Here is a 25,921-nt window from a genome sequence, read left to right as displayed (position 1 = left end):
CCCTGATGATTTCAGGTGTCCTTTATAGTACAGAATTCACTCCCTCCCTCAATCAGGTAGAAATTTTCTGCATCATCTACTACCTGGGGATGCTGAGGTCTGAACCTGGAGTCTTCTGCAGAGAAGAAGAAAAAGAGCTGGTTCTTGTATGCCGCTTTTCTCTACCCGAAGGAGTCTCAAAGTGGCTTACAGCCGCCTTCCCTTTCCTCTCCCCACAACAGACACCCTGTGAGGTGGGTGAGGCTGAGAGAGCCCTGATATCACTGTTCGGTCAGAACAGTTTTATCAGTGCCGTGGCAAGCCCAAGGTCACCCAGCTGGCTGCATGTGGAGGAGAGCAGAATCGAACCTGGCATGCCAGATTAGAAGTCCACACTCCTAACCACTACACCAAGCTTGCTTTCTGCCAAGCAGCTGCTCTACAACTGAGCCACAGCCCCTTCCAGTAAGTCTGTAGGGCTGAGAGTATAGTAAGAAGCCAGAAGACAATATAAAAACACCTAGAAAGAGTCATCTTAAAGACATCCAGCACCAGGGAGGACAAGGGCTTGGAGAAAGCAGCATTCTGCAGAGAATCCAACACGCACCTTGAAACACTGGGTGAAGAACGAAATGGTGTCAAGGACCGTCAGGGCCACTTCTGAGGCTGCGTTGCCCTCTAGCAGAGCCTGGTGCATGATGTCTGCTTCTGACGTGCCAGCATCTGGGGAAGAAGAAGAAGATGAAGAAGAAGAAGAAGAGTTGGTTCTTATATACCGCTTTTCTCTACCCGAAGGAGGCTCAAAGCGGCTTACAGTCGCCTTCCCTTTCCTATCCCCACAACAGACACCCTGTGAAATGGGTGAGGCTGAGAGAGCCCTGATATTATTGAAGAAGATGAGTTGTTTCTTCTATGCTGCTTTTCTCTACCCGAAGGAGGCTCAAAGCGGCTTACAATCTCCTTCCCTTTCCTCTCCCCACAACAGGCACCCTGTGAGATGGGTGAGGTTGAGAGAGCCCTGATATTACTGAAGAAGAAGAGTTGGTTCTTATATGCCGCTTTTCTCTACCCAAAGGAGTCTCAAAGCGGCTTACAAGCACTGCTGCTCAATATTTACTCTATACCTACAAGATATTGAAGGGATAATTATTTGGAGAGGAAAGGACCACACACTGGCTAATATGCAGGACCAGGGCTTGGGTTACAGACCTAGAGTCCCATTATTAAAACTGAAATAATAACCATTCATTGAAGCTTCTGTGTGCATTTTCAACCCCTTGAATACCCTCCCAACTTTACTGGAAATGTACAGCTGGCCAGAGGAAGCCATGCAACAACCCCTCTTCTCTGTAATGAGTGACAACCATAAGATGGATGATGCAACAGAAAAAAATGTATTTATTAAAAAAATTTATACACTACCATTCCAAAATCCTGTTCAAGGCAGTGCACACATAAGAACAACAGAATAAAAATCATTTTAAAAGCAACATGAGTTATATAAGCCGCTAAGGACAAGCGCCTGGAACCTTCTTGAGAAAGAAGCAGACCAAAGCACTGCAGAAGCCAAGCTGCAGACTGGGTGAGGGAGCCAGCCGTGAGTCTTGGCCCCTCATCCATACGTACTGTGATTGAGTGTGAACGAGCTGTCCAAGTTGCTCAAGTGCTGCAGGCGGGCCTGCATGGTGCCAGCACGGCTTCGAAGAGCCGGCATGGTCTGCGACTTCCTGTCGACGCCCATGTGCTTTGACAGCCAAGCATCATGAACCCTGAAGCCAAGAGAGGAGCAATGAGTATTGTCCAGCAGCTCCCTGGAAAAACAGCTGCTTGCTGCAGAGTTAGATATAAGCCTAGTACATTAGTGTTTGTCTCATTGGAAATTACTTCCAGAGTCTCATGAGAGCTTTTTATATGACCACCAATTTGCTTAGCTGTTTGTCGGGATCATAAGTCCACTTGACTTCAGCCTGGCAAAGGAGTAGCAAAGAGAGAACACGTGCCACATCAGTGGGCCTTTGCCCACTTTTGAAGACTCTGAGTTGGGATGCTGGCTTTTCCTGTTTCCTATATCAGACAATATTGGCACAGGAAACAGCCATATGTGAGCCCACAAAAGCAGACAGAGACCCAGGTGTGGTCTCCTGGTTTAAAGACTTCCCCACCATTGCTGGTCAGGAACCTCCCATATACAAAGCATGTGAAGTCACATGAGACAAAACAGAATCTCTGTACCCGTGCTCTGCTATGCCTTAATGTAAATCCTGAAGGACTGAAAATCAAATGAGTTCCAGGGCTACAGCGTCCTCCTGTGCTCCAAGGTATCCTTAGCAATCTCAGTGGTGTAGGGAAGCTAGTATTCCTCTTCCATAATATCAGAACTCAGGAGCAGCCAATGAAGTAAAAGTGCAGCTGACTCAGGCCAGACAAGGGAGGAGGACTAGCTTGTGGAACTGAAAAGGTGTAGTGATGCTCCTACTTTAGTCACATTCATGGAAGACTAAACAAAGCATCAGTATTCACAGGCAGTGTATCCATGAATAACCTCTGGAGGGATAACGAAGAGCAGCCTTAGCCTCTATGTCTACTTATGTGACTCCTGAACCACTGCAGGAAACTGGACTAGCTGGATCTAGTGGGGTGCTTACAAGCTCCAGGACTCGCAGTTCTTAGCCACTTGGTGCTCAACATCCAATTCCTGCTTGCTTTCGCCTTCCCCCGAGGCACTAGCCCAGTCTACATGCGAAGTCTTCTTGCATCTTGCTAAAAGCCATGGAAGTGTGTTTTCCTTTAAGGTGAATTTCAAGACAAAGGTCAATAGTGCCCTCTGCTGTAACAGCACTTCATCTAAACCCATCTGGCTTTCACCATCACAAAGAAGAGAGAGAGAGAGAGAGAGAGAGAGAGAGAGAGAGAGAGAGAGAGAGAGAGAGAGAGACAGACTCTCCAAAAATATTAATAGTAGCTATTGAAATAATAATAATAATAATAATAATAATAATAATAATAATAATAATAATAATAATAATAATAATACCTGGCAATATTTCTTTTCCCGACATATCTGAAGTGATATAGACACACTCTGGAGGGAACAAAAAAAAAAGGGGGGGAGATCCAGGTAAATTTAATGTGAAGATGTGCAGACTCCTACTTCACATGCAGCCAGCTGGGTGACCTTGGGTGACAGCACTGATAAAGCCATTCTGACTGAGCAGTAATATCAGGGCTCTCTCAGCCTCACCCATCTCACAGGATGTCTGTTGTGGGGAGAGGAAAGGGAAGGCGATTGGAAGCCAGTTTGAAACGCCTTTGGGTAGAGAAAAGTGGCATATAAGAACCAACTCTTATTCACATATAATACATGGCAGATAGGGGGGCTGAGGTTGAAACAAAGAAGCCCTGAATAGGTTTGTGATAGAGGTAAAATTTGAATTGGCAGCCTCCTAGGTCACAATTGCTATGTTCATTCATTCAGGAAGTTCCTTGAATAAGAATTCACTCATCTAGAAAGGGATATTTATTTGTTAATTAAAACATATTTTTGCCACTTTTCTTTTGGCCAAATTAATTCCAAAGTGGTTTACAACATTAAAAAAATACATCGATGAAAACCCCCAATAATATAAATGCTGGGCTACTGCTGTAACCTGTCTCTTTAAGAGCAAGCAGGAGAGTAGGAGGGCTCAGTGCTTCTCCTTTCAGCCTTTGTCTTAGCAGCCTACTTAGAATCTGCAGAGAACTGGGCTAGAACAATCTTGACCAAGAACTTCAGAAACAGCTTAGTTAAATATTGTTATTCCTTATCATTGTACCTGCCCTACAGTTACAGTTAATAAATAAGACTTCAGCTAAGTGGAACTGGGTGTTTGTTGTTGATCTATTACACAAAAGCCCTCTCCCCCCCCCCCAAGGAAATAGCATCCTTCTAAAGTCAGGTCAGGGGAATGTTTTATGAGGGTAAGGCTGAAACCCCTTCCTCTCTGCCCATCCCATGCCATGGTCGTGATCTGAACGGGGCCCTGGGCACTTAGGAAACAAGTTCCTCTGCCCCAAGGCATCACTCCCTGCTGCAGTCACATTGGTTGTAGGTTGCCCCTAGATTCTTCCTTTAGGTAAAAGGTAAAGGTATCCCCTGTGCTAGCACCGAGTCATGTCTGACCCTTGGGGTGACGCCCTCTAGCGTTTTCATGGCAGACTCAGTGGTGGTTTGCTATTGCTTTCCCCAGTCATTACTGTTTACCCCCCAGCAAGCTGGGTACTCATTTTACCGACCTCGGAAGGATGGAAGGCTGAGTCAACCTTGAGCTGGCTGCTGGGATCGAACTCCCAGCCTCATGGTCAGAGCTTCAGACAGCGTGTCTGCTGCCTTACCACTCTGTGCCACAAGAGACTCCTGCGCCACAAGATGCTTCCTTTAAAGGTAAAGGTATCTCCTGTGCAAGCACTGGGTCATGTCTGACCCTTGGGGTGATGCCCTCTAGCGTTTTCATGGCAGACTCAATACGGGGGGGGGGGGCTTGCCAGTGCCTTCCCCAGTCATTACCATTTACCCCCCAGCAAGCTTGGAAGGATGGAAGGTCAAACTTGAGCCGGCTGCTCAAGAGGCTCTATGCTTCCTTTACTCTTCCCAAAAAAGGTGGACTCCCTTACAATAAACGGCAAGCTAATTAATATAATGAAAGAATATACCCTATAAAATTATTTATGCATTTATTACAAGGGAACGGTAGCGTTTTTTCCTTCTGGTTTTCAGTTGCATATCCTAGTCTATTTCTGTTTGTTAGTTTTAAAGCTAAAAGCCAAGGTAAGAAACACAATTTTGTGAATGGTTTCCCAGTTTTATTTCAACTAGAACAGTTGCTGTAAGAAGCCATCATTTCAGTGCAGAAACATGCAAATGTGGGAAGTTGATAATCCCAAGCAGAATTCTGCATCCTGGGAGTGTCTATTTTCTCCTTGTTAAAATGCAGAGATGTAATAATTTAAGAACAACAGAACTTACTCTAGGAGGACAAGGATATTCATCAGCTCCTGGGGAGATATTTTGTTCCAGTAGGTTAGCAAGGTATCTGAAAGCAAGAGCAAACAGCTCAATGGGTCTGGTGTCCTCCCTTAGGGCAGAACACAAGGCCTTGGAGTCCACCATGAGGTTATCCTCACAGAGGCATATGAAAAGGCCACCATGAAGGTAGGGTAGTGGACAGACAAGTCAGAGGGACATCTTTGTCTTAATGTGCCATGTGTGTGCAAAACAGAAAGCAAATGCGCAAGCAGGGCAGAACATGCAGGCTTACAGGTGTGAAGGTACTTTTTTCACTATGACCCATTATGCACGGGGGAAATAACGCACATTCGGGGTGGAATGGTGGCGACTAAAATCACCGATAACGCACGGAGCTGACTGCAACCGGCCGCAGCTTTGGTGCATGCCGCCGAAAAAGCCGCGTCAGTGAAACGCGGAAGAAAGCGCAGCTTCCGGGTGACCGGGGCGCAACAAGAAGCAGCGCCCGGATCTCCGCGTGCATAATCGGTTACTCTGGGTTTTGCCGCCGCCGCACCCCGCCCCGTGCATAACCGGTGTGCGTCGTGTCTTCCCCCTCCGCGTTTTCCATGTGACCCGAAATCGCCGTTTTGGCGGCCGTGCATAATGGGCCTAAGAGAAAAAATATGTGGACTTCATAACATCAGAAAGCCAGGCTTAAGGTCTTTTTTCCATGCCATTAAGCAGGCAATGACAACCCTCCTCTGAATGTCTCCTGCCTTGAAAACCCAAAGTTGACTGCCTGAAATAGATGCAAAAGAACATGGGGAAAGTGTAAATGTGCTTTTACTGCAAAGCTACTAACCTTCAGAAATCATTTTAATTACATAAAGGAAACACAGAAGGAGGCTCCGAATTTCATACTGATCCAGCCGCCCATACTGTGAGACACTGCTGCGTGTAGAGCTCCTCCGCACCTATTTTAACCAAGACACAGTAACAAATTAAGATCCACTGACAGGTCACACATTCCAGGGCCCATTTTGCACACACAGGATAATGCACTTTCAATGTGCTTTGGCAGCTGGATTTTCCTGTGCGGAACAGGAAAATCTACTTCTAAAGTGCATTGAAAGTGCATTATCTATTGTGTGCAGACTATGCCCAGCAGAGTAGCTGCACTAGTTTGGTGAAGTAACAGAAAAGAACCACACATACTGGATGTGGGAATACATTTTGGGTAGCTGTGTATGTGAACAAAATCTTGGGGTACAAGTGCAGCATAAGCTAAATATGAGCAGGCAGGTTGATGCAGCCTGCAAAAAAGGCTAATGCAGTCTTGGGGTCATAACATCCAAACTGCACAATATCATTGCCCTGCTGTAAATTGTTTTGGTCACATTGCATCTGGAGTACTAAGTGCAGTTCTGGAGACCTCACTTCAAAAAGGATGTGGACAGAATAGAGCAGGTGCAGAAGAAAGCAATGAGGATAATCAGGGGCCTAGAGACCAAGCCCTATGAGGAAAGCCTGAGGGACATGGGAATGTTCAGTCTGGAGAAGAGAAGGTTGAGGAGGGAGGGGGCATGCTTGCTCACTTTAAAGTATTTGGAACTCTGTCACTTAAGAGGCCGGGGAGCTGTTGCTGTTGGCAGGAGATATAGTACTTGAAATAATGGGTTTACATTATGGACAGCAAGTATAAATATCCTCCAATGATTGGTGGATATAAACACTGAGATGCCTCCTCATCTTACCACCCCATCTTACCACTCCACTCCTTCCTCCAATAAGTGGCCCCCTCTGTTGGAGGAACAGTCACTGAAGTTGGAAGGTTTCAAGCTCTCTTTGGTCAAGTAGGGAAGGATCTACCCCAATAAGGGCAGAACTTTTTGCCCTTCCTGGTCAATACTTGCCATTCCAGGCTCAAGCCCCAACCCCAGATCCATCAACTTGGTCCTGGGAGGCTTGTTTTGATGGTGGATGCTCCCCTCAGCACTATGATCTGTCCAGTTATCTATGCTATGATCACATCCAAAAAGTGGAATGTGCTCCTGCTTCTGAAGACTCTTCCAAACCACCAAGTGATACACAGCAAAGCAGTAAGACAGCAGAATCACATCGTACCAGTTTTAAAAGACAAAAATTGGCTACTTATTTACTTCCAGGCACAACTCAAGAGTACTGTTTTTCATGCCCAAGATTCCTGATGGTGCCATCCTAAGCAGACTTACACCCTTCTAAGTGGATTGACATCAATGGGCTTGTGTCTGTTTAGGACTACATTGTATAGGACCATATCCCCCTGTCAATTAATGTTCTCAAAGAGGCCATACTGTAGGAGTTCCTCCCTTCAGAGTTCAGATGCACCAGATCAAAGCCTTTGTTATCAACCCAAACCTTTGAGCTTGGTCTAAGTTATTTTTTCCCTTCTCTTGATATTCAGCTGCTGTCAGGTTGTACATTTTAATGCTTGTCTGCTAGCTAGTATTTTGATGTTTTCATGAACTCTGCTATGGTTTTTAAAATATTGCCTTTTAATATTGATGTGCAAACTACCTTACAAGCTGTGGATTTGAGTTTTAAAAAAATATCAAACTGAAATAATGACATTACGTTTTCATTGGTACTGCACTGCTCAGGAGATCCGGCTCCTCCTTCTGAGCTGACAGATCCTCTTGAGTCCTCCCTCTTAATGGTGAACCCATTCTGGAAAGCTGCAGCATATACTAAAAAAAGAAAACGTCAAGAAAATATTTCCAATGACTTCATGCTTGATAACATATTTTAAGTTGAAACTGTTTTATCGACTACGTTAGACTTTCTATTGATGAAAGGTGGGACATGAACCAGCCTTTCTCAAACTTTTTACCATTGAGAAACCCCTGAAATATTCTTCAGGCTTTGAGAAACCCCAGAAATGGCATGATCATGCAGAATATAGTTGGGAAGCATAGTTGTGCAAATGCCCACCCAAGGCCCCTCCCCTTTCCACCTCGTCCAGGCTCATCATTGGCCATTTTGAGAGAGGGGTGAAGCAACAAGGAGCTCTTCCGTCAGGTGTTTGGTTGAAGCTGGGGTAATAATATTGGGTCCCTCTGCCCCTCTTTATAATCTGTACTCCCCCCCCCACAGGCCATACACCGCCTGTGGTCAGCTATCGGGGCAACAGCGACTGCCAGCAGAAGGGTTGAGGGTTCGTACGAGAGAGTAGGTTGTTCTTTGTTGTCACCATCAATTGTACCAGGTTTTATGCTCTTTTTATATTTCATGTAAACCGCCACGAGCCAGCTGGCCCGAGAGTTGTGTTCTATAAATTCAATTATGAATAAATGGTGGCTGAAGGGATCCTCTGTATTCAACAGCAGCAAACCTCTGAGTGCCACTGTGTGCTCTGTTTGTTGGCCCTCCAGGGCAATTGACTGGCCACTGTGTGAAAGAGGATGCTGGACTAGATGGACCACATCTCTGAACAAACAGGGCTCAACATACTCCAGGCGTCCTTCTTACCCAGCCCTATCATATTGTTTTATCATTGAATTGTGTTGTATTTTAATGATTTTTTTAGCAACCCTAAGATGCAAGTGAGGGATGGGATATACATTTTATTTTTATTATAAGGGCAGATGACATGACAAGAATAGAGCACTAATTATTATTCTTAACTATATAATCTACCTTGCATGGTCTTACTCCACTGTAAGGATTGCCGCCATTATTCCTGTGTTTCCGATTTGGAAAGTGAGGCTGAGAGAGATCGAGCAACTGACTACCACCTGGTAAACTCACTTTTGTGGTGGAGTGTGTGGTCAAAAGCTATTATTCCATCACCTGGTTTCTCCCCTCCCCCCTCCAAGAAAAGCAATTATATCAAAACTACCTAGAAAAGAGAAGTTCAACCTTAATCTGAGTTTGCTTACGTGTTTCTTTATCAACAATGAGGCTTGACCTATTGGAAGGTGGTGTAAAATTACACATAAAGTCATCTCTGGATGTCTGCAAGGAAAAGAAAAGACAGAAGATTTCAGAAAGCACATGCTTTGTCTGGTGCCCAAACTCAAAAGCGAAAGATAAACACAAAATCAAGCTCAGTAGCTATTTCAAAATTATCCACAACCAGTACAGCTAAATGGAACCCCCAAATCCAAAGGCAGCAAACCTCTGAGTGATCAACTGTGGGGGTGGCTAAACAGTGGGTGGGGAGGTCAGTTTGGGGGAGGTTTGGAAGCATCTTGGAAACAGAATGCTGGATTAGTTAGACTGCTGGTTCGTGACCGCTCACAGCTATCTGCATGCATATTTTCCCGATGACCAGGGATGATGATAAAAGGAAAAGTTTGTTAAGCTATTCCAAGAATAACAAAAATGTTTAATTCCACAGCTTTAATCGCATCTCTGGGCCTTTACATATACTGTAGAAAGACTTCCCAGAGGAGACAGGAAGAGACTGCTGGAAGGAAAATTAAGAAACTGGGAACTACTTTAGACAGGACAGAGGAAAGGAGGAGTGCTTGATTCTGCACCCTCAAGGAGCCTGAGATCTGGCGGTGCAGCCAGAGGAACAGCCAGTACCCCAATTCTGAGACCTGCAGAGCCCCTCCACACTTATGGAACTGCTGTGTGAATGCTCCACTGCAAATGTGAATGGCTCTGCATTTGAATTAGCAATGAAAATCGTATAGAGAATTGTCATCATGTAGACACAGCCCAACAGCATCACACCTGCCACATGACTGGTAATAGTTATTCTATAGTGCATCGTCAGTCAGTATGGACTGTGTCAACTTATCGGGCCTACCTGTTGCCCCATGTATTCTGAGACAATAAAGACTGCATGAGATAAATCATTTTTGGGAAGATCAGGAAGGGTAAGCCAACTGTCTTTCAGGGAAGGATATCCACCATTCCTGATCTCTTTAAGGCAGGGGTAGTCAACCTGTGGTCCTCCAGATGTCCATGGACTACAATTCCCGTGAGCCCCTGCCAGCAAATGCTGGCAGGGGCTCATGGGAATTGTAGTCCATGGACATCTGGAGGACCACAGGTTGACTACCCCAGCTTTAAGGGATATATGATCAATTCTCAAGGAAACTCCAAGGTTCTCTGGAACCCAATTTGAAAATGAGTCAAACAGTTTATAAATCTAGCTAAAAATACACTTCTCCTTTTCTGGGAAAGATTCAAAGTATCTCCATGGTTGCTCACAGAACTTGACATGCCAGTGCAACAGTACAGTGTGTCCCGGCCAGCCAGGCGTTGGATATTCTCCAAAAGCAGTCCGACCAGAGGCAAATACAGCTGGGCTATTTTGGCCTGTTGGTTCTGTAAGACAGAATTGGGGAGAAACGAGGAACCCAAAAGCAAATGATTATGAGCATGAGACCAGAAAGTCCTCTTACGATTGAAATTAACTGGAGTGACCCAAGACCATTTTCTTGTCTCTCTCCTGTTTTTCTCCATTGGGGTTTGCACGTAGGACCATTTCCCAGTGGCCTGTACCCCTCAAAGAGCACTATGCTCAGCCAACACCAACTGGCTGGCAATTCCTGGCCCCAAGGAAGCATGTTTGGCATCAGCCAGGGCAAAATCATTCTCTGTCCTGGCTCCAACCCAGTGGAATGAACTCCCTGTCGGAGCTAATGCTGTTCTACAGGGCCTGCAAAACAGAGCTCTTCCACCAGGCGTTTGGTTGAGTCCAATCGAACCAGCAACATCTACGGGGCCTCCAGAACCCTTCCTCCCATACAGATATGCCCATTAAACACCTCAAAGGGCAATCCTGCATTGACCAATCTTTGGGCTTACAGTAACAGTTGATGTAAACATTTCATTACTGCTGTTACTGTTACTAGTGGTTATTGCTACTGTTACTGCCCTATAACCACTATTACTGTCTCTGTTATTTAATTTATATCGAACCTATTCATGGTTTCTGTAAACCACCCTGAGCTGCAAGGGGAGGTATATAAATATATATAAATAATATAAATATAATAAAGTTTGAGCTATATGGAGGCAAATACATAGGGCTTCAAAGTGTACTACAAATATTCAGTTCCAATTTATTATTATTATTATTAACATTTTCTCCCAACCCATTATCCAAGGCTGCACGCATGGTTCTCCCCTTCCTGATTTTTCCTCACAACCACCCTATGAGGTAGGCTAGACTGAGAGGCCCTGACTGGGCCAAGGTCATTCAAGTAAAGGTATGGCTGAGACTGGGAATTTCCCCGAATCCAGTCCAACACTGCACTGGCTCCATTAGTGACATGTATACACATCTGCCATCCCAGAGGGATCTGAGTGGTTCACATGAAATTGTCCTTTTTGTCTTCACAACACCCTCATGAAATATGCCCAGCAGAGACAGCATCATTTTACGGACACCTTGTGAGATTAACTGCCCACAAACTAAATGACATAGAGGCCAGGAACACTCCAAAGACTATGGATTCCCATACATGGCCACTTTCAGCTGGGTGCCAGAAGTGTCTGTAGAACTTCTCCGATTCTGCGACCCTTTTGGCTGAACCAGCATTTGGCATGTCTGTTAGAAGAAGAAGAGTTGGTTCTTATATGCCACTTTTCTCTCCCCAAAGGAGTCTCAAAGCGGCTTCCAATCGCCTTCCCTTTCCACTCCCCGCAGCAGACACCCTGTGAGGTGGGTGAGGCTGAGATAGCCCTGATATCACTGCTCACTCAGAACAGCTTTCTCAGCGCCGTGGCGAGCCCAAGGTCACCCAGCTGGTTGCATGTGGGGGAGTGCAGAATTGAACCCGGCTCGCCAGATCAGAAGTCCGCACTCCTAACCACTACAACAAAATGTTTACATAAATTACAAATGCAAAGTCAAGTATGTCTATCTGAGGGTGCAGAATTTGCAATGGTTTCTCTTTTAATGCTGCTTATGTCTTCACTCCAAGTTTCTGCACTTGTGGAGAAATTATGCAAAGAGTAGACACTATTATACATAACAGAGTAAAGGAGAGTTAGGAAGGCACGTACTGCCGGATTCTTTTGCAAAACGTCTAATAAATGTATTTAAAATATTTCTATCCTACTTTTCTCTTCATCAATGGGACCCAAAGTGGTCAACGCACTACTGGTCCCACTCAGACTAGCAAAGGAAGGGCCAAGTGTCTCGCCATGTCTGTCTGCTGAACAGTCTCCTTATGCCACACATAACTGCCTGCTCTTGGAACTCCCCTAGTTTCAAAGACTGTTTGGATGCTGGTTCTAGCCGCTGGCAAGCACAGCTGCACTATTCAGAATTCAAAAACCCTTGCCTTGTGCAGGAATAAAACCATGCAGTTCTCTGGATATGTCTGCATATTTTCAAGAACATTACCACCATCAGAATCTGCTTGTAAAAGAAAACGATTAATACACTATAAAAAGAATCCTATGCCAGACGCCAAATGGTGTACGTGCCGGAATACAGAAGGGCCAGCAGTTCTCACGGAAAGCCTAGACCCCAGTGATTAGACTTTGGACTGCTGCCAGTTCTGGCAGCAATGTATTTATAATCTGTACTCACAATTCATATGGATAAGGGAACCAAAACTAAAGGATTAAAAAGACGAGACAAAGATCATACAAGGAAGCTACAGGCTTGTACAGCCTCAGTTTGCTTCAGACCGAAACGGTGGGGAGGAGGGCAGAAAATGAAATCGATTTTAAAAAAGCAATTACTGTTTCTGCTACTGAAAAAGGCGGGTCCACCAAAAAGACCTTTTGCCACACTTTAAAATGCAAATAAAGTGGGCAGAGAAACTGACAGAAGGATGAAGGGGTAAACCATCCCTGCCCTTGCAAGATCCCAAAGCAAATTGAGGCCACATGACTCTGCAACATGCGTTTTATAAACAGAGGGAGGTATGTGATTTTCATCAACTCCGTTTCTGCCCTGAGGCCACAACAGCAACCAGTTAACCACATGACATCTCCTGATCTTGACTCACTGATTCAAATTCAAGTTGAACTGCTTTGCACCCAGGTACCTGGGACCACCTTGGAATGTTTACAATATACACCTAGGGTCTGCAGCCTACTGTCCCTAGAGTCAAATGTGGCTTATTATAGAAACAGATATGGCTCTTAAAAATGAACTCTTTAAGTAAATGTATATTGGAAGGGTAGATAATATGTTGGAAAACCAGTATATGAAGGGAATGGGCGGCAGAGCTTTTTATGGGTGTAAAAGGGTTCTCAGAGATGCTGTACAGAATGAGAAATGATAGAGATGAGCAGGATTCCCAATGTAGATCATGCACAGGTTTGTGTTGATGCACTCAAGCAACTGTGCATACTGGTCTTGTGCATGCTGGTTACTTTTTGTGAGATGCTTTGTACACCACTTCCTAACAAGACAATTTTAACAGATACTGCTTGGGCTGCAGTAACTTTATAGGTAACTAATTAACATCCCCTTTTCCCAGCCTCACTGCAGGAAGCCAAAGACATGTTAGCCTTGTGGCGATCAGATAGCCCCAAAGCCATTAGCTGTGTGAGCCAACAAGGCATAAGGAGTTCATGCAGGGGGGACGGATGGACTGGAAATGCTGAAAGAAGGCCAGACTCTGAGGTTAAGAGGTCTCTTCTTGAGCAACTTTCTCCATAAGCCCCAGATCTTGTTATGAGGAATCACAGACTCTGTAACTATAGACCAGGGGTAGTCAACCTGTGGTCCTCCAGATGTCCATGGACTAAAATTCCCATGAGCTCCAGCCAGCATCATGGGAATTGTAGTCCATGACCATCTGGAGGACCACAGGTTGACTACCCATGCTATAGACAACAGGAACATTTAAGCAGATTGGTAGCTTTACACATAGCATACAAACTGTGGCAGATGTCACTTTTGGCATGATGTCCACAGCTGCTAAGGGTATGCTGGATAACATTTGGGGGCACTGATCTCCCTGGAGACCCAACTCATCTGTCTTACCATGCTTTCTTACCATGTTTGGATTGCCTCTAGTTTACAGTGATGGTTATGGGTCAATAAAATCAGAGTCCAGTAGCACCTTTAAGACCAACAAAGATTTATTCAAGGAGTGAGCTTTCGAGTGCAAGCACCCTTCCTCAGACTATGATCTTCTTACATGACAGGGAATATATAGCAAAAATCAGTCCTGTTACATCTGTGTCACAACCAGATACAGCCAATGATAATCCTTTGTCAAAACAGTTTTGTTTTCTCTTTGTTTTGGTTTCTCTTTGTAAAGTACACTGAATTCTAGGGGATTGATTGGCTGTTTTGACAGGATTATCATTGGCTGTATCTGGTTGTGACACAGATGTAACATAACTGATGTTTGCTATATATTCCTTGTCATGCAAGAAGATCATAGTCTGTTGAAGGGTACTTGCACTCGAAAGCTCACGCCTTGAATAAATCTTTGTTGGTCTTAAAGGTGCCACTGGACTCTGATTTTATTGTGCTACTTCAGACCAACACGGCTACTCATTCGAATCTATGGTTATGGGTCAATCAACTGAAACAGGGATAGAATCATAGAATCCTAGAGTTGGAAGGGGCCATACAGGCCATCTAGTCCAACCCCCTGCTCAACGCAGGATGCAACTGCAGAGGCCTCACCCTTCATCAGTTAATGGCTTATCCTTTTGTTTTTAGGTAGCATTGAAAGGAGGCTGCACTCTAATTTGCTGTGATGTGGCTTTTGTAGCAAATTATGGTTAACCGTACTCAAAAATTACTGTACCTTATGCTGGTATCTGTTGTCAAATGCGTGCTTTATTAGGAGGCTCTTTAGAATGCTGATGGCTATGTATCTAACGTCATAATGGTCCTGCAGGGCAACAGATGTCTCTCTCAGGAGTAAGCCCACCAAAAAGTGGTGACGACAATACTCATCAGATAAGCTGTACTCAAGATTTACATCTGCCAGGAAAGAGAAAACACAGGTAATTATTATTAACTATGATTGCAAGGGATTTGGTGGTCGTGGTCATGAAGCGACTAGCAGCAATTCGATGAGCTGGTGTTACACCACTGAAGGCAAAGCAGGCTGTCATTGGCTGTGCTGCTGGAATTTCAAGAAGCAAAGAAAAAGAAATGGAATACAGGCACAAATAAATGTATTTACTGATGTCTCTCAGTGTAGCTACTTGTACAGCTCACAATTGTAAATCATGGTAATTAATGCCTCACTATCAGTCTTAATATACAGACTTCTTAATATAAATCTTCCAATAGATTTACCTGTACTGGTAAATTACAGTACTGGAAGATTATATAAAGATTACATTAAGACTGGTACTGAGGCATTAATTTATATTATTTATAATTATGAGCTGTAAAAGTAACTACACTGAGAGACATTAGTAAACAATTTTATTCTTGCCTGCATTTCACTTTCTTTTCTTTTCCTGTTGATTGTCGTGGAAAGTGGCCTGGCATCCTTCTTGCGCTGGAATTTCAATAAGCAGCAAGGCAGGTAGAAGGGCCAAGAAAAGGAGGATCAGGAAAAAGAAAGAAACAGGCAGGACTTATGATATAGTAAGTAAAATAAGACTGAGAAAGTTTTATTCAAGCTTTTGTGTGCATGCATACTTCTTCAGGTACGATTATATTGTTCTTAGGCTTAGGACATGAGCCATCTCATTGTTTGAGCTGTAATTCAATTGATTTCCCCTTCCTTTTTTCTAACTTCCAAAGTAGCAGTAGGTTCTATCCACACTACTACTCCCACATCTAACCTACTGATATGGTTAAAAGATGCATTTAATGGTAAGCCCCCCCCCCAAGTACCTTTGAGAAATCTGAAATACAGAAATCTTGCTAGTAAAGATCTGTACATGGCCCTCTCTGTTGCTCTAAGCATGTGTGTGTGTGTGTGTGTGTGGGGGGGTGCGCATGCGATTAAACACCAGCAGAAAACAGCTGCCAGTTAGTTGACTTAAAAAGCCGAACTGTTAGTTGAATGGTTACTGGATGCAAACCCAGACTGATCTGATGCCGGTCAGTTTAGAAAGCATCTCTGCAGGAGGCTCACTGGGAATTTACTTTGAATGAAAAGCTGATTTTGAATTGATGCTGATTTGATGCTGAAGTACTCTGGAAAGAATTATTTCAGACATACCCACAGAAGTGAACCATTCCACAGCCTTGGAAAAGAAATCTAATTAATGTGCAAAAGGGAAAAGAAAGGAACAAATAAAAAAAGTGTGTGCAGATATAGTCAGATAAGTTAATATGGCACATTCTCCATGCGATGGACCTTGGATACAACGTGAAACAGAGGTGAGCTATTAAATCTCTTAAATGGTATTTTGGGCAACAGGATGGAGCCAGGAGATCGGGCAACTGTTCACTGGACACAATGTCCCTCATGCTAAATTCTCATGCATATGCAAACACCTGTATTCGAATGACTCACACTTCCTCCACAAATGCTCCAGTGGAAGTTTTTCTCAAGGGTTAGCCCTCTTCTGTCCAGACAGTTGCTCATGAAAACATACCACTGTTGTTCAAGAGACTATCAGAAGGATGACCCATGACCATCCCTGGACCACCCATGCCTCATTAATGGGCTCTGCTTGAAGACTTTGCATGAAGATGGTCCCAGGTTGTCCCTAGCATCTCCACTGTTAAAAGCTGCATGAGTAAGGGGACACTTTCCTCTGCCTGATACTCTGGAAGACTGCTGCCAAAGTAGGCAGCTATGAGGTATATGGACCAGTGGTTTGACTTGGCATAAGGAAACATCACTTGTGTTCATCTGAAAAAGTCCAGTGGCACTGAAGTATGTGTGCACATGAAAGCTCATACCTTGAATAAAACGTTTGTTGTTCTTCAAGGTGCCACGGGACTTGAAATCTGTGCTGTTGCTTCAGACCAACACGGCTACCTACTTGAATCTGTATTCAGCTAAGTTTACCCTTGCCATTTCTGCCCCTTTCATGATGGCTGCTTTGCTCTGACAGGTCACTGACTTCCCAAATGCATCACAAGAGTATCGTAAGGCATAGCTGCTGCTTGCCTGAGAATAGCCTGTTTTTTTTTTTTTTTTGGTGGAAGGGGCTTCCAAGACTTTGGGATCTGATTCCTAAGATGGTGGACCTATGAAAAACTGAATCCTTAATCTATGGGTTTTTCAGTGACATTTTCTAACATGGATTAGTTCAGTCCTTCCTTGAATTTCCCCACAAAAACAAAGAGGTGATGCCTTGTATTTAAGCATATGGTGGCAAATCCCAATTGCTTATCCCCTCTTTTTTAAATCAGCCAGACTGAAAGAGAGGGAAGGTCATTATCAAGCTGTTTTAAAAAAATATAATACGAGGTTGCATTCACACATTATGTTATACCTCTAATGTTATGTTAATGCTCATACTTTGCTTCTTTTAAAACGATTCACTGCTACATGACTGACATAAGTTGTAAGCCAATAATAATAAAATGTCAGTCTCTTATGCTGTTGTGCCAGCCACGTACCTCTCTGAAGTTTCGGTCTGGCAAAGGTCATTGGCAAGTTTAATGGTATGTAATGCTCATGATTACAGATTGTTTGTAGAAATTCAAACTTGTATTCCACCAGAAGCTGAAATTACAGAAGGGAAAAAACCACACTTAAGAGCATTGCACATGCCTAGAACATACCCCAATCAGATCCCTGCCTTCACAATGTTGTCTCTAAATTCAGATTGTTACCTTTTGGTCTTTGGGGCTGAATCCAGACATGTAGTCATTGATCAAGTTGAAGATAAAACCTCGGTCCATGAATGTCAAGCATCGCTGCAGAAGGCAGAGATGGGAAAGGGTGGAATTAATCATTACGAAATGAATATTCCCCCCCCCCCATACACACACATAGGTAAAGGTAAAGGTATCCCCTGTGCAAGCACCGAGTCATGTCTGACCCTTGGGGTGACGCCCTCTAGCGTTTTCATGGCAGACTCAATACAGGGTGGTTTGCCAGTGCCTTCCCCAGTCATGACCGTTTACCCCCCAGTAAGCTGGGTACTCATTTACTGACCTCGGAAGGATGGAAGGCTGAGTCAACCTTGAGCCGGCTGCTGGGATTGAACTCCCAACCTCATGGGCAAAGCTTTCAGGCGGCTGCCTTACCACTCTGCGCCACAAGAGGCTCTTGCCCACACACACAGACATTACTCCACAGAAAAAAACAGTACCCAGCCTAATGACTAAGTCCCAAGTATCTGGGGACTTCTATTTTCTAAAGCAAAGACACTGAAATTGGCGTCTCCCAGAAGAAATATGTTCAAGGGTTGAGTGGTCTCTATTTTTTGGTTGGTGAAACAGAACCATTTGTCACATGCTCAGAACTTCTCTGTTGCATTACTCCACCATTTGTAAGAAGTTAAAAATGTTTTGGCAATGAATGAATTTTGGCCACAACAGAACAGGTCTTGGATTCCATACCCTTTCCTGATGATTGCGTTTAATGGCCGACTGGATTGTGCCCTGCTTATGAATGGAATGGAATGAGCCTCTTGTGGCGCAGAGTGGTAAGGCAGCCGTCTGAAAGCTTTGCCCATGAGGTTGGGAGTTCAATCCCAGCAGCCGGCTCAAGGTTGACTCAGCCTTCCATCCTTCCGAGGTCAGTAAAATGAGTACCCAGCTTGCTGGGGGGTAAACGGTCATGACTGGGGAAGGCACTGGCAAACCACCCCGTATTGAGTCTGCCATGAAAACGCTGGAGGGCGTCACCCCAAGGGTCAGACATGACTCGGTGCTTGCACAGGGGATACCTACCTATGAATGGAATTGCCCACAGGAACACTTGCAGTTCTGCTGGCCTCCTTCTGAGAATGGCCAGGACAGCCTTAGCCCAGCCTGTACGAGCAATGTGTGTGTGTGTGTAAGGGGAGGGGAGTGGTGGGCTGATAATGTTAAAAATGCACATCAAAGAACATGAATAGAGCTTAAGTGAAAATTAACTATGGAAAACACGGCGCAAGCATACCCATTCATTTAAAAAATGTACAGGGAAAAAGGAAGGAAAAGTAGACAAAACCACTAACCTTCAGGAAGTTGGCTAAACTGAAATTAACATTTCGTGACTCCTCTGGGATTTCACTGTAGCGAATGTTCACATGCGGAATGATAGCAAGGAGCAGCGAGTGCAAGACATTACTGTAGGATTCAGGAAACCGCTGAGGCCTGGGGAGCTGAAGGAGATGGTTGTGAACTTCAGCACAAGCTCTTTTCACTCACAGAAAGACTCTGGAATGACACCTGCTGTTTCAGAATGGCAGGTCTGCTCTGTTATCACTGCTGCTGCAAACCCTCTGAATGAAAGGGAATTCTCTGCCCCAGGGGAAAATAGTGAACCTGCTATGGTAGCTACCATCTTTGCACATCCCCTCGTAATTGCCAAGGCTGATGGACAGTGCACTCTCTATTAGGTCATCAATGCCACAGACCTCTGAATTAGACTGTCCAAGTGAAGCATGGGATAATGCCGGCTTATTTCTATAACTTGGCAAATCCCCTTTATCGCGGAGCGTTTTCGCTTTCCATCCTTTCCATCCAAAGTATTACAAGGGAGATTTGCCAAGATTCCTTTTGAAAATAGACTATGTCCCTGTGAATTAAACACTCCTGACACCATGCAACGTATCTTACTGGATTGTCTCTTGTTTATTGTCCAGCGAAGGCATATTATACCTCTTATACGCAAATGGAGAAATCATTCAAAAGACTTGATCTGCCAATTTGTGTTGAGCGATAAGGATGCCAATATCATTCTTATTATGGCTGAATTTTTGTCTTCAGTTTTTAAACTTAAACTGATTGATGTATCCTGACTATCTCTGTTCATTTTGCTAATCTGCTTTATGCCAATAAAGGTATTGTGTGTCTGTGTGTGTGTGTGAATTAGACTGCATACAGAACTAGACGAGGAGTTGTTCATGGTGAGACTTACTTTTGATTATAATATTGTCATTCAAATTTTAGTTTTATGTCTTTGGTTTTAGAAACGATTTGTTTTTGTCAATTCTGTTTCTTTATGCTTAAATAGTCATTTGATAGAAATCTGTTTACTGAAATTAGTTCTAATTAGCTCCTTCTCTTATCTTCTCAGACTCAAGGAAATGAATAATGCAGCAACCCACTTGCAAGGGCACAAATCACAACGGTTCAGCTAAACTAAATTATAACACAGATTACAAATGTAAAAGCATTTAAGATTTCAAATATACAAGAATGAAAAACAAACAGAATTGAAATATCCTGTGTGGCAGGGGTAGTCAACCTGTGGTCCTCCATATGATCATGGACTACAATTCCCATGAGCCCCTGCCAGCATTTCATGGGAATTGTAGTCCATGGACATCTGGAGGACCACAGGTTGACTACTCCTGCTGTGTGGGGATGAAGATTGCAGGGAGAGGCCCTCCTGTCTCTCCCGTCAATCAAAGCTCATTTGGTGGCCTTTAGAGAGAGGGCCTTTAGAGTGGAAACCCCACAATTATGGAAAAACATCCTAGGGAGATGTGCCGGGCTCCTTCTCTTTCAATCTCTAAGAGGCTGTTGGTTTTATTTAGGACTGCATTTGATTTAGTTACTAGCAGTCCTAAAGTATGATTTTCAGTTTTGGGTTTTATGTATCCTATCATGTATTTTCCCTGTCTTGTGAGCAGCCTTCCTGACTGCTAATAATTTTTTTCAATAGATAAAAATAAATAAAACTAGCAGAGCCAAAACTGCTCTATCCGTGTTCAATGTGAATGCCTTTTTTGGAAATGCACAAACCCCGCGCGGGGGGGGGGGGAGAATGAACATAAATTCTGCCTGATATTAATGTTGGAAGGCAGGTTTGGGGGATAATTTATTGCACTGAACTGGCTTCCTTGCCCTTACCTTGATCTTGTTCTCATCCAGGAGGTACAAAGCCATTGACTTCGCCAGAGCTTCAAAGAAAAACCACGAATACTGAAATGAACAAGTGGGAATAGAATTATGTGCACCAGCTAAAGAAAATGTTGTTCTCATTTTACAGATGACAAACTTGAGGCTGTAATGAACAATCAACCCAGGCAACTCACAGCCAAGCTCTTGACCAAACTATGCCCACCACAGCCCCCTCCCCTTCCCACCCTCTACAGGCCCATCATTGGCCATTTGGGGGGGGGGCAGGTCAACATCACCGTATAAATGTTTAGCACATTTAGGAAACTTCTAAAAATAATTAAATCCCACCCATTTGGGAGGCTCTTCTAAGGCCCTCAAGAAACCCCAGAGTTTCACAAAATACTGGTTATAGTCATGGTATTTAAAGATCACTCCTGTTCCAAGGAACCCTTTGTCTTCCTTACAAGACAAATGTGGAAAGCTACTCATAGGGAAGAAAGAGATGGCAAGAAAATGGAAGGATGAACCTTTCCCCTTTCCCACAATGGGAACACTCATCAGGTAATTAGTCTCTTTCAGTCTCATCCAGGCTCTAAAACTAGAAGCAATCGTGAAGCTGAATGGGACGGTTAGGGATATACTTGTGAGAAGTAAAGCCCTGCAAGAGAAGGACCGGTGAGACGTGGAAGCATTGAGGTCCTGTGGTCTCATCCTGGTCTTCCCTGTATTTGTATTCCCAGCAAACAAATTCTCAGGCTCACAGTTGCCATGGCTGGGCACATTCAGGAAGAGGCAGATTCAAAGCCTCGACATACATTCCTCATCTCCGGTCTCACCTTTAGCATCTTATTGATAGCTAAGAAATCCGCTGACTGCTTGAGAATTGTTGCCATTGCGACAGCCAAGATTTCATGCATCATCTTAGCCTGGGTTGTGCCAGGTTTCTCAGGCCGGAAGCAGTACTGCATAGAGCAAAAGGGACATTGTCTGTCACCGGTGGTGAATCCACAGTTACAGAGGAGACTGAATGGACGAATTTGCATGCCTCACCTTTATGAAAGATCTCAAGTAGTGGTCGAGGCCTTCCTCGTGACATCTGGAGACAACGTGGAGAAGAACCCTGCAAAACAACCAGAGCTTGTGCTTGAAACAGAATAGCAAGGAAGACTTTGCTGCAGAATGGAAGTATTTGTGTACACTCATTGTTAAGTTTTTTAAAATCTTGCATATCTCAGATTTTTAGATGAGGAAGTCGACTTTGGCTGTATATGTATTAATATTAATAAAGAACCATCCAGGTAGAGATTGCAAAACATGCTGAACATGTAATAAAATATAGCACATGCATCTACAGAAAAAAGTTCTGAGATTCATGATGGTTCACTAGAAGGATGTGGCATGAACACAATAAAACTACATAATAAAATTACATAACATGTACATCAGGGGTAGTCAACCTGTGGTCCTCCAGATGTCCATGGACTAAAATTCCCATGAGCCCCTGCCAGCAAACGCTGGCAGGGGCTCATGGGAATTGTAGTCCATGGACATCTGGAGGACCACAGGTTGACTACCCCTGATGTACAGAACAAGTGACATTCACCCAACCATACCTAAAATATATCAGTGAAGTAGCCTGGCAAACATTCCCAGAGAGGGAACTTCAGATGATGGCTGTCCCTGACCGAAACCTGCCAAAGAGGCATTCAGGATGATGCCTTCCTCCAAATCAGGCTTTCTCAACCAGGGTTTTGTTGGGGGGCAATCTCAATGATGGCAGCTGACATCTTTTTTTTTTTTAAGTTGTTGATCATTTATTGGGTGATATGACCATATATGGTCATGTTGGTCCCCTTTCCCAGAATGGCCAATGATGGACCTGGAGGGGGTGGGAAGGGGAGGGGCCCTGGATGGATGTGTACACAGCTATGCTTCCCAACTAAGTCACTTCTGGGGTTTCCCAAAACCTGAAGAATATTTCAAGGGTTTCTCAATGGTAAAAAATGTTGAGTAAGGCTTCTCTAAATGATCTGCATTCAATGCCTTTCATTCAATCAATTACCTTTCGTTCATTTCCAGTACAGAAGTGCCCTCCACCCCAAAAACAGTAATCCACTAACCAGTTTAGAAAGATAAATAGCCACTTGCCTGTGGCAACCAAGAATTGTCTATTGACACCTTTAAGACAAAGCTTAATTCTGGCTATAAGCTTTTGTGTGCATGCCCAAAGTTTCTTCTATTGCTTCAGTCCAACATGGCTACCCACCTGAATCTATCTTCACACAAGCAAGCAGGTAAGCTTAGATAAACTTCTAAATTATTTAAGGTAATTCTTATTTCCTTCTTTATCAGGAAACTCACATGCTGAAAATGGCTAGTTGATGAATGGACAATGGTGTGGCTTTCCCCCCCCCCCACCTTCTATGCAGCTGAACTAAGCAAGGGTGGGAAATGTTACCCATCCAGAAAGCCTTGGATGGGTTGCCTGCCCCAGCCAAAACTTACATGGTACAGTTGACAGCAATCTCCTCCTCCTGGGTCCTGTGGGTGAGGACTCTAAATAGTTGCAGAAGAATCACAGGCAGAAACTGAATCATTACCTGGATTTCCATGGCGTGCAAACACTGAAACAAACATTTGGAATGCACATGCTTTTTAGTCTGACATGACAGAAACAGTATAAAGGATTCACATTTGGCACAAAAATTCCTGCGACAGAAAAACAGCAATCACAAATAGTAGACAAGCAGTAGATAAGGTGACTCTCTCACCCAATCCACTTTATTCAGCATAGTTTTAAAACAGCAGAACAAAACTCCAGACGCAGATTTATTTAACAAGACAAAATAATGGTTTCCTGAAATGATGGTTTCCTGAAATGATGGCCCTGTTAGACAGTCACAAACAGTTTTTTATGACAGAGGAAAATCAGAAGAGATTTGATCAACCCATAACATAAAAAATGGGTCAGTGATCAACAAATAAACCAAACAAATGATGACTGGATGGCTTCGTAACATGTGAATCTTGTTTGTATACACTATCCTGAGAGCTAAGAGCCTCTTGTGGCGCAGAGTGGTAAGGCAGCCGTCTGAAAGCTTTGTCCATGAGGCTGGGAGTTCAATCCCAGCAGCCGGCTCAAGGTTGACTCAGCCTTCCATCCTTCCGAGGTCAGTAAAATGAGTACCCAGCTTGCTGGGGGGTAAAACGGTAATGACTGGGGAAGGCACTGGCAAACCACCCCGTGTTGAGTCTGCCATGAAAACGCTAGAGGGTATCACCCCAAGGGTCAGACATGGATCTGAAATGGATCATGGCAGAAAGGGGACAACTTGTTCATGGACTCACTGGGCCATTTTCAAAGCCTTGTGCCACCAAATACTTCTTTTCTTTTCCAAAGCAGGATAATAAGACTGCTGGGATCTGAGGAAATGTCTACTGCCGATGGGCTTAAAAATCTGTTTATGTGAGTGACAGATTCATCTGAACAGTGTAATATGAACTCTGCAATGACAAGTGAGACATGGCTCCAGCTCATTAAGAAAAAATGGAAGCTTGAGTACCGTTCTTAGAACTAATTAGCCATTTGCTCCATGGGTCTGCCAATAGCTTTGCTAAATCCCTTATGGGTTGGCTACAGGTCCTCTGAAGGTTACAGCTCACCTTTAAGTGTTTAACAAGTTCTCCTGGGACTTCCTTGGCACCTCCCTGGATCATCTGGCAATACTGGAAAAATTTGTGGAGGTGAAGATCCTGAAATAAATGAGTACATTAATTTCACCAACTTTTCCCTTGGCCAATCTATTCCCTTTGTTTTAACAAGGCTCTCATTCCATCCTTGGCACCAAACTTGAGGTAAATTCACACATGCAACTCAAAGCATTTTCAGCTCCTCTTCTGCTGCTGACTTGCATGTGTGAAAATTACAAATGACATTCTAAATGCCAGGTTTATGACCCAGTTGATGGCCATGCATGCAAAAGGGATTTATAAATGCATTGTTTTACGTACAGTGATGTAATATGTTAACTATAATGTGTTAGGACACTAAGGACCTTGATCGAGACTATGGACCAGAAGGGCAAATAAAATTCTTTGAGCCCTCTTATGTTTCTAAAGCAGGCCCTGGTCCAGATGAGCACTTCCAGTGTCCAATGAGTGTCCTAGAGCAGGGGCAGTCAACCTGTGGTCCTCCAGATGTTCATGGACTACAATTCCCATGAGCCCCTGCCAGCATTTGTAGTCCATGGAATTGTAGTCCATGGACATCTGGAGGACCACAGGTTGACTACCCCTGTCCTAGAGGAGCCAGCCTTTCTCCAAAGTATGTTATTGGTTCACTAACATGGTGCTTATGAGCTTCCTGATGCCCACCAGTATTTCCCTAAGCACTTGCCAAGATTTTCAGAAAGAGGCCAGAGCTACTGCCAGGCAGGGATTGTTATGGGGAACTCTCATTCCAATTACAGTGTTAATAGAATACAACTTACTGTGTCAATTCATTGCCAAGAGAGAGTGATTCTCACACACAGAGCGATGGGATTGTTTACTTTTCTGTCTGGATCTTCTTTTCAAATGTGCTTTGAAGCATACCTGTAACATACCTGACTCTTGCCTTGCCTGACCTTTTTGTTTTGTGATTCCATCTCCTTGCCCTGTCCTTTCCCCCTTTTCGTTCCTCTGTATCAACGAAGGATAAGGCTTCACATAGCTAACAAAGTGAACTTTGGCTCATGAAAGTTTCCACCACAATAATTTTTAAGTCTTCAAGGCAGTCTTTCTCCACTTTTTTACTGTTGAGAAACCCCTGAGACATTCTTCAAGCTTCAAGAAACCCCAGAAGTGGCATGATGATGCAGAATAAGGTTGGGAAGCATAGCTATGTACCCCCACCCAGGATCCCTCTTTTTCCCATCTTCTCCAGGCCCATCACTGCCCAATTGGGGGGGGGCACAACCATATGTGGTCATATCACCTGACAAATTTTAAAAATGTATAAAAAATTAACTAACTCCTACCCATCCAGGTAACCCTTCCAGGATCGTCTAGAAACCCTGGTTGAGAAAGCCTGCTCTAAGGTGCCACAAGGCCCTTTGGCTCACACTGATACAGCT

The 25,921-nt window shown here is 43.9% G+C and overlaps 1 protein-coding gene across 3 annotated transcripts in view; it reads right to left on the bottom strand.

Moving 5' to 3' along the window:
- The window catches only part of DOCK11 (dedicator of cytokinesis 11), a 100,439-nt gene that overhangs the window by 26,357 nt on the left and 48,161 nt on the right, over positions 1-25,921 (bottom strand). For all 3 annotated transcript variants that reach the window (XM_077309414.1, XM_077309413.1, XM_077309412.1), the window contains exons 23-39: positions 24,471-24,560; positions 23,313-23,431; positions 21,858-21,927; positions 21,644-21,769; positions 20,817-20,888; positions 18,974-19,120; positions 17,640-17,723; positions 17,424-17,529; positions 14,689-14,867; positions 10,166-10,282; positions 8,881-8,956; positions 7,577-7,689; positions 5,826-5,937; positions 4,982-5,048; positions 3,014-3,061; positions 1,606-1,748; positions 587-702 (exon numbers count right to left, since the gene is read on the bottom strand). In XM_077309414.1, the coding sequence (XP_077165529.1) occupies positions 587-702; positions 1,606-1,748; positions 3,014-3,061; positions 4,982-5,048; positions 5,826-5,937; positions 7,577-7,689; positions 8,881-8,956; positions 10,166-10,282; positions 14,689-14,867; positions 17,424-17,529; positions 17,640-17,723; positions 18,974-19,120; positions 20,817-20,888; positions 21,644-21,769; positions 21,858-21,927; positions 23,313-23,431; positions 24,471-24,560 (1,785 nt within the window). The remainder of the gene's footprint in view (positions 1-586; positions 703-1,605; positions 1,749-3,013; positions 3,062-4,981; positions 5,049-5,825; positions 5,938-7,576; positions 7,690-8,880; positions 8,957-10,165; positions 10,283-14,688; positions 14,868-17,423; positions 17,530-17,639; positions 17,724-18,973; positions 19,121-20,816; positions 20,889-21,643; positions 21,770-21,857; positions 21,928-23,312; positions 23,432-24,470; positions 24,561-25,921) is intronic.

This window comes from Paroedura picta, chromosome 13, assembly GCF_049243985.1.
Source record: "Paroedura picta isolate Pp20150507F chromosome 13, Ppicta_v3.0, whole genome shotgun sequence".
Taxonomy (NCBI): Eukaryota; Metazoa; Chordata; class Lepidosauria; order Squamata; family Gekkonidae; genus Paroedura; species Paroedura picta.
This window is presented reverse-complemented; position numbering and strand designations above follow the sequence as displayed.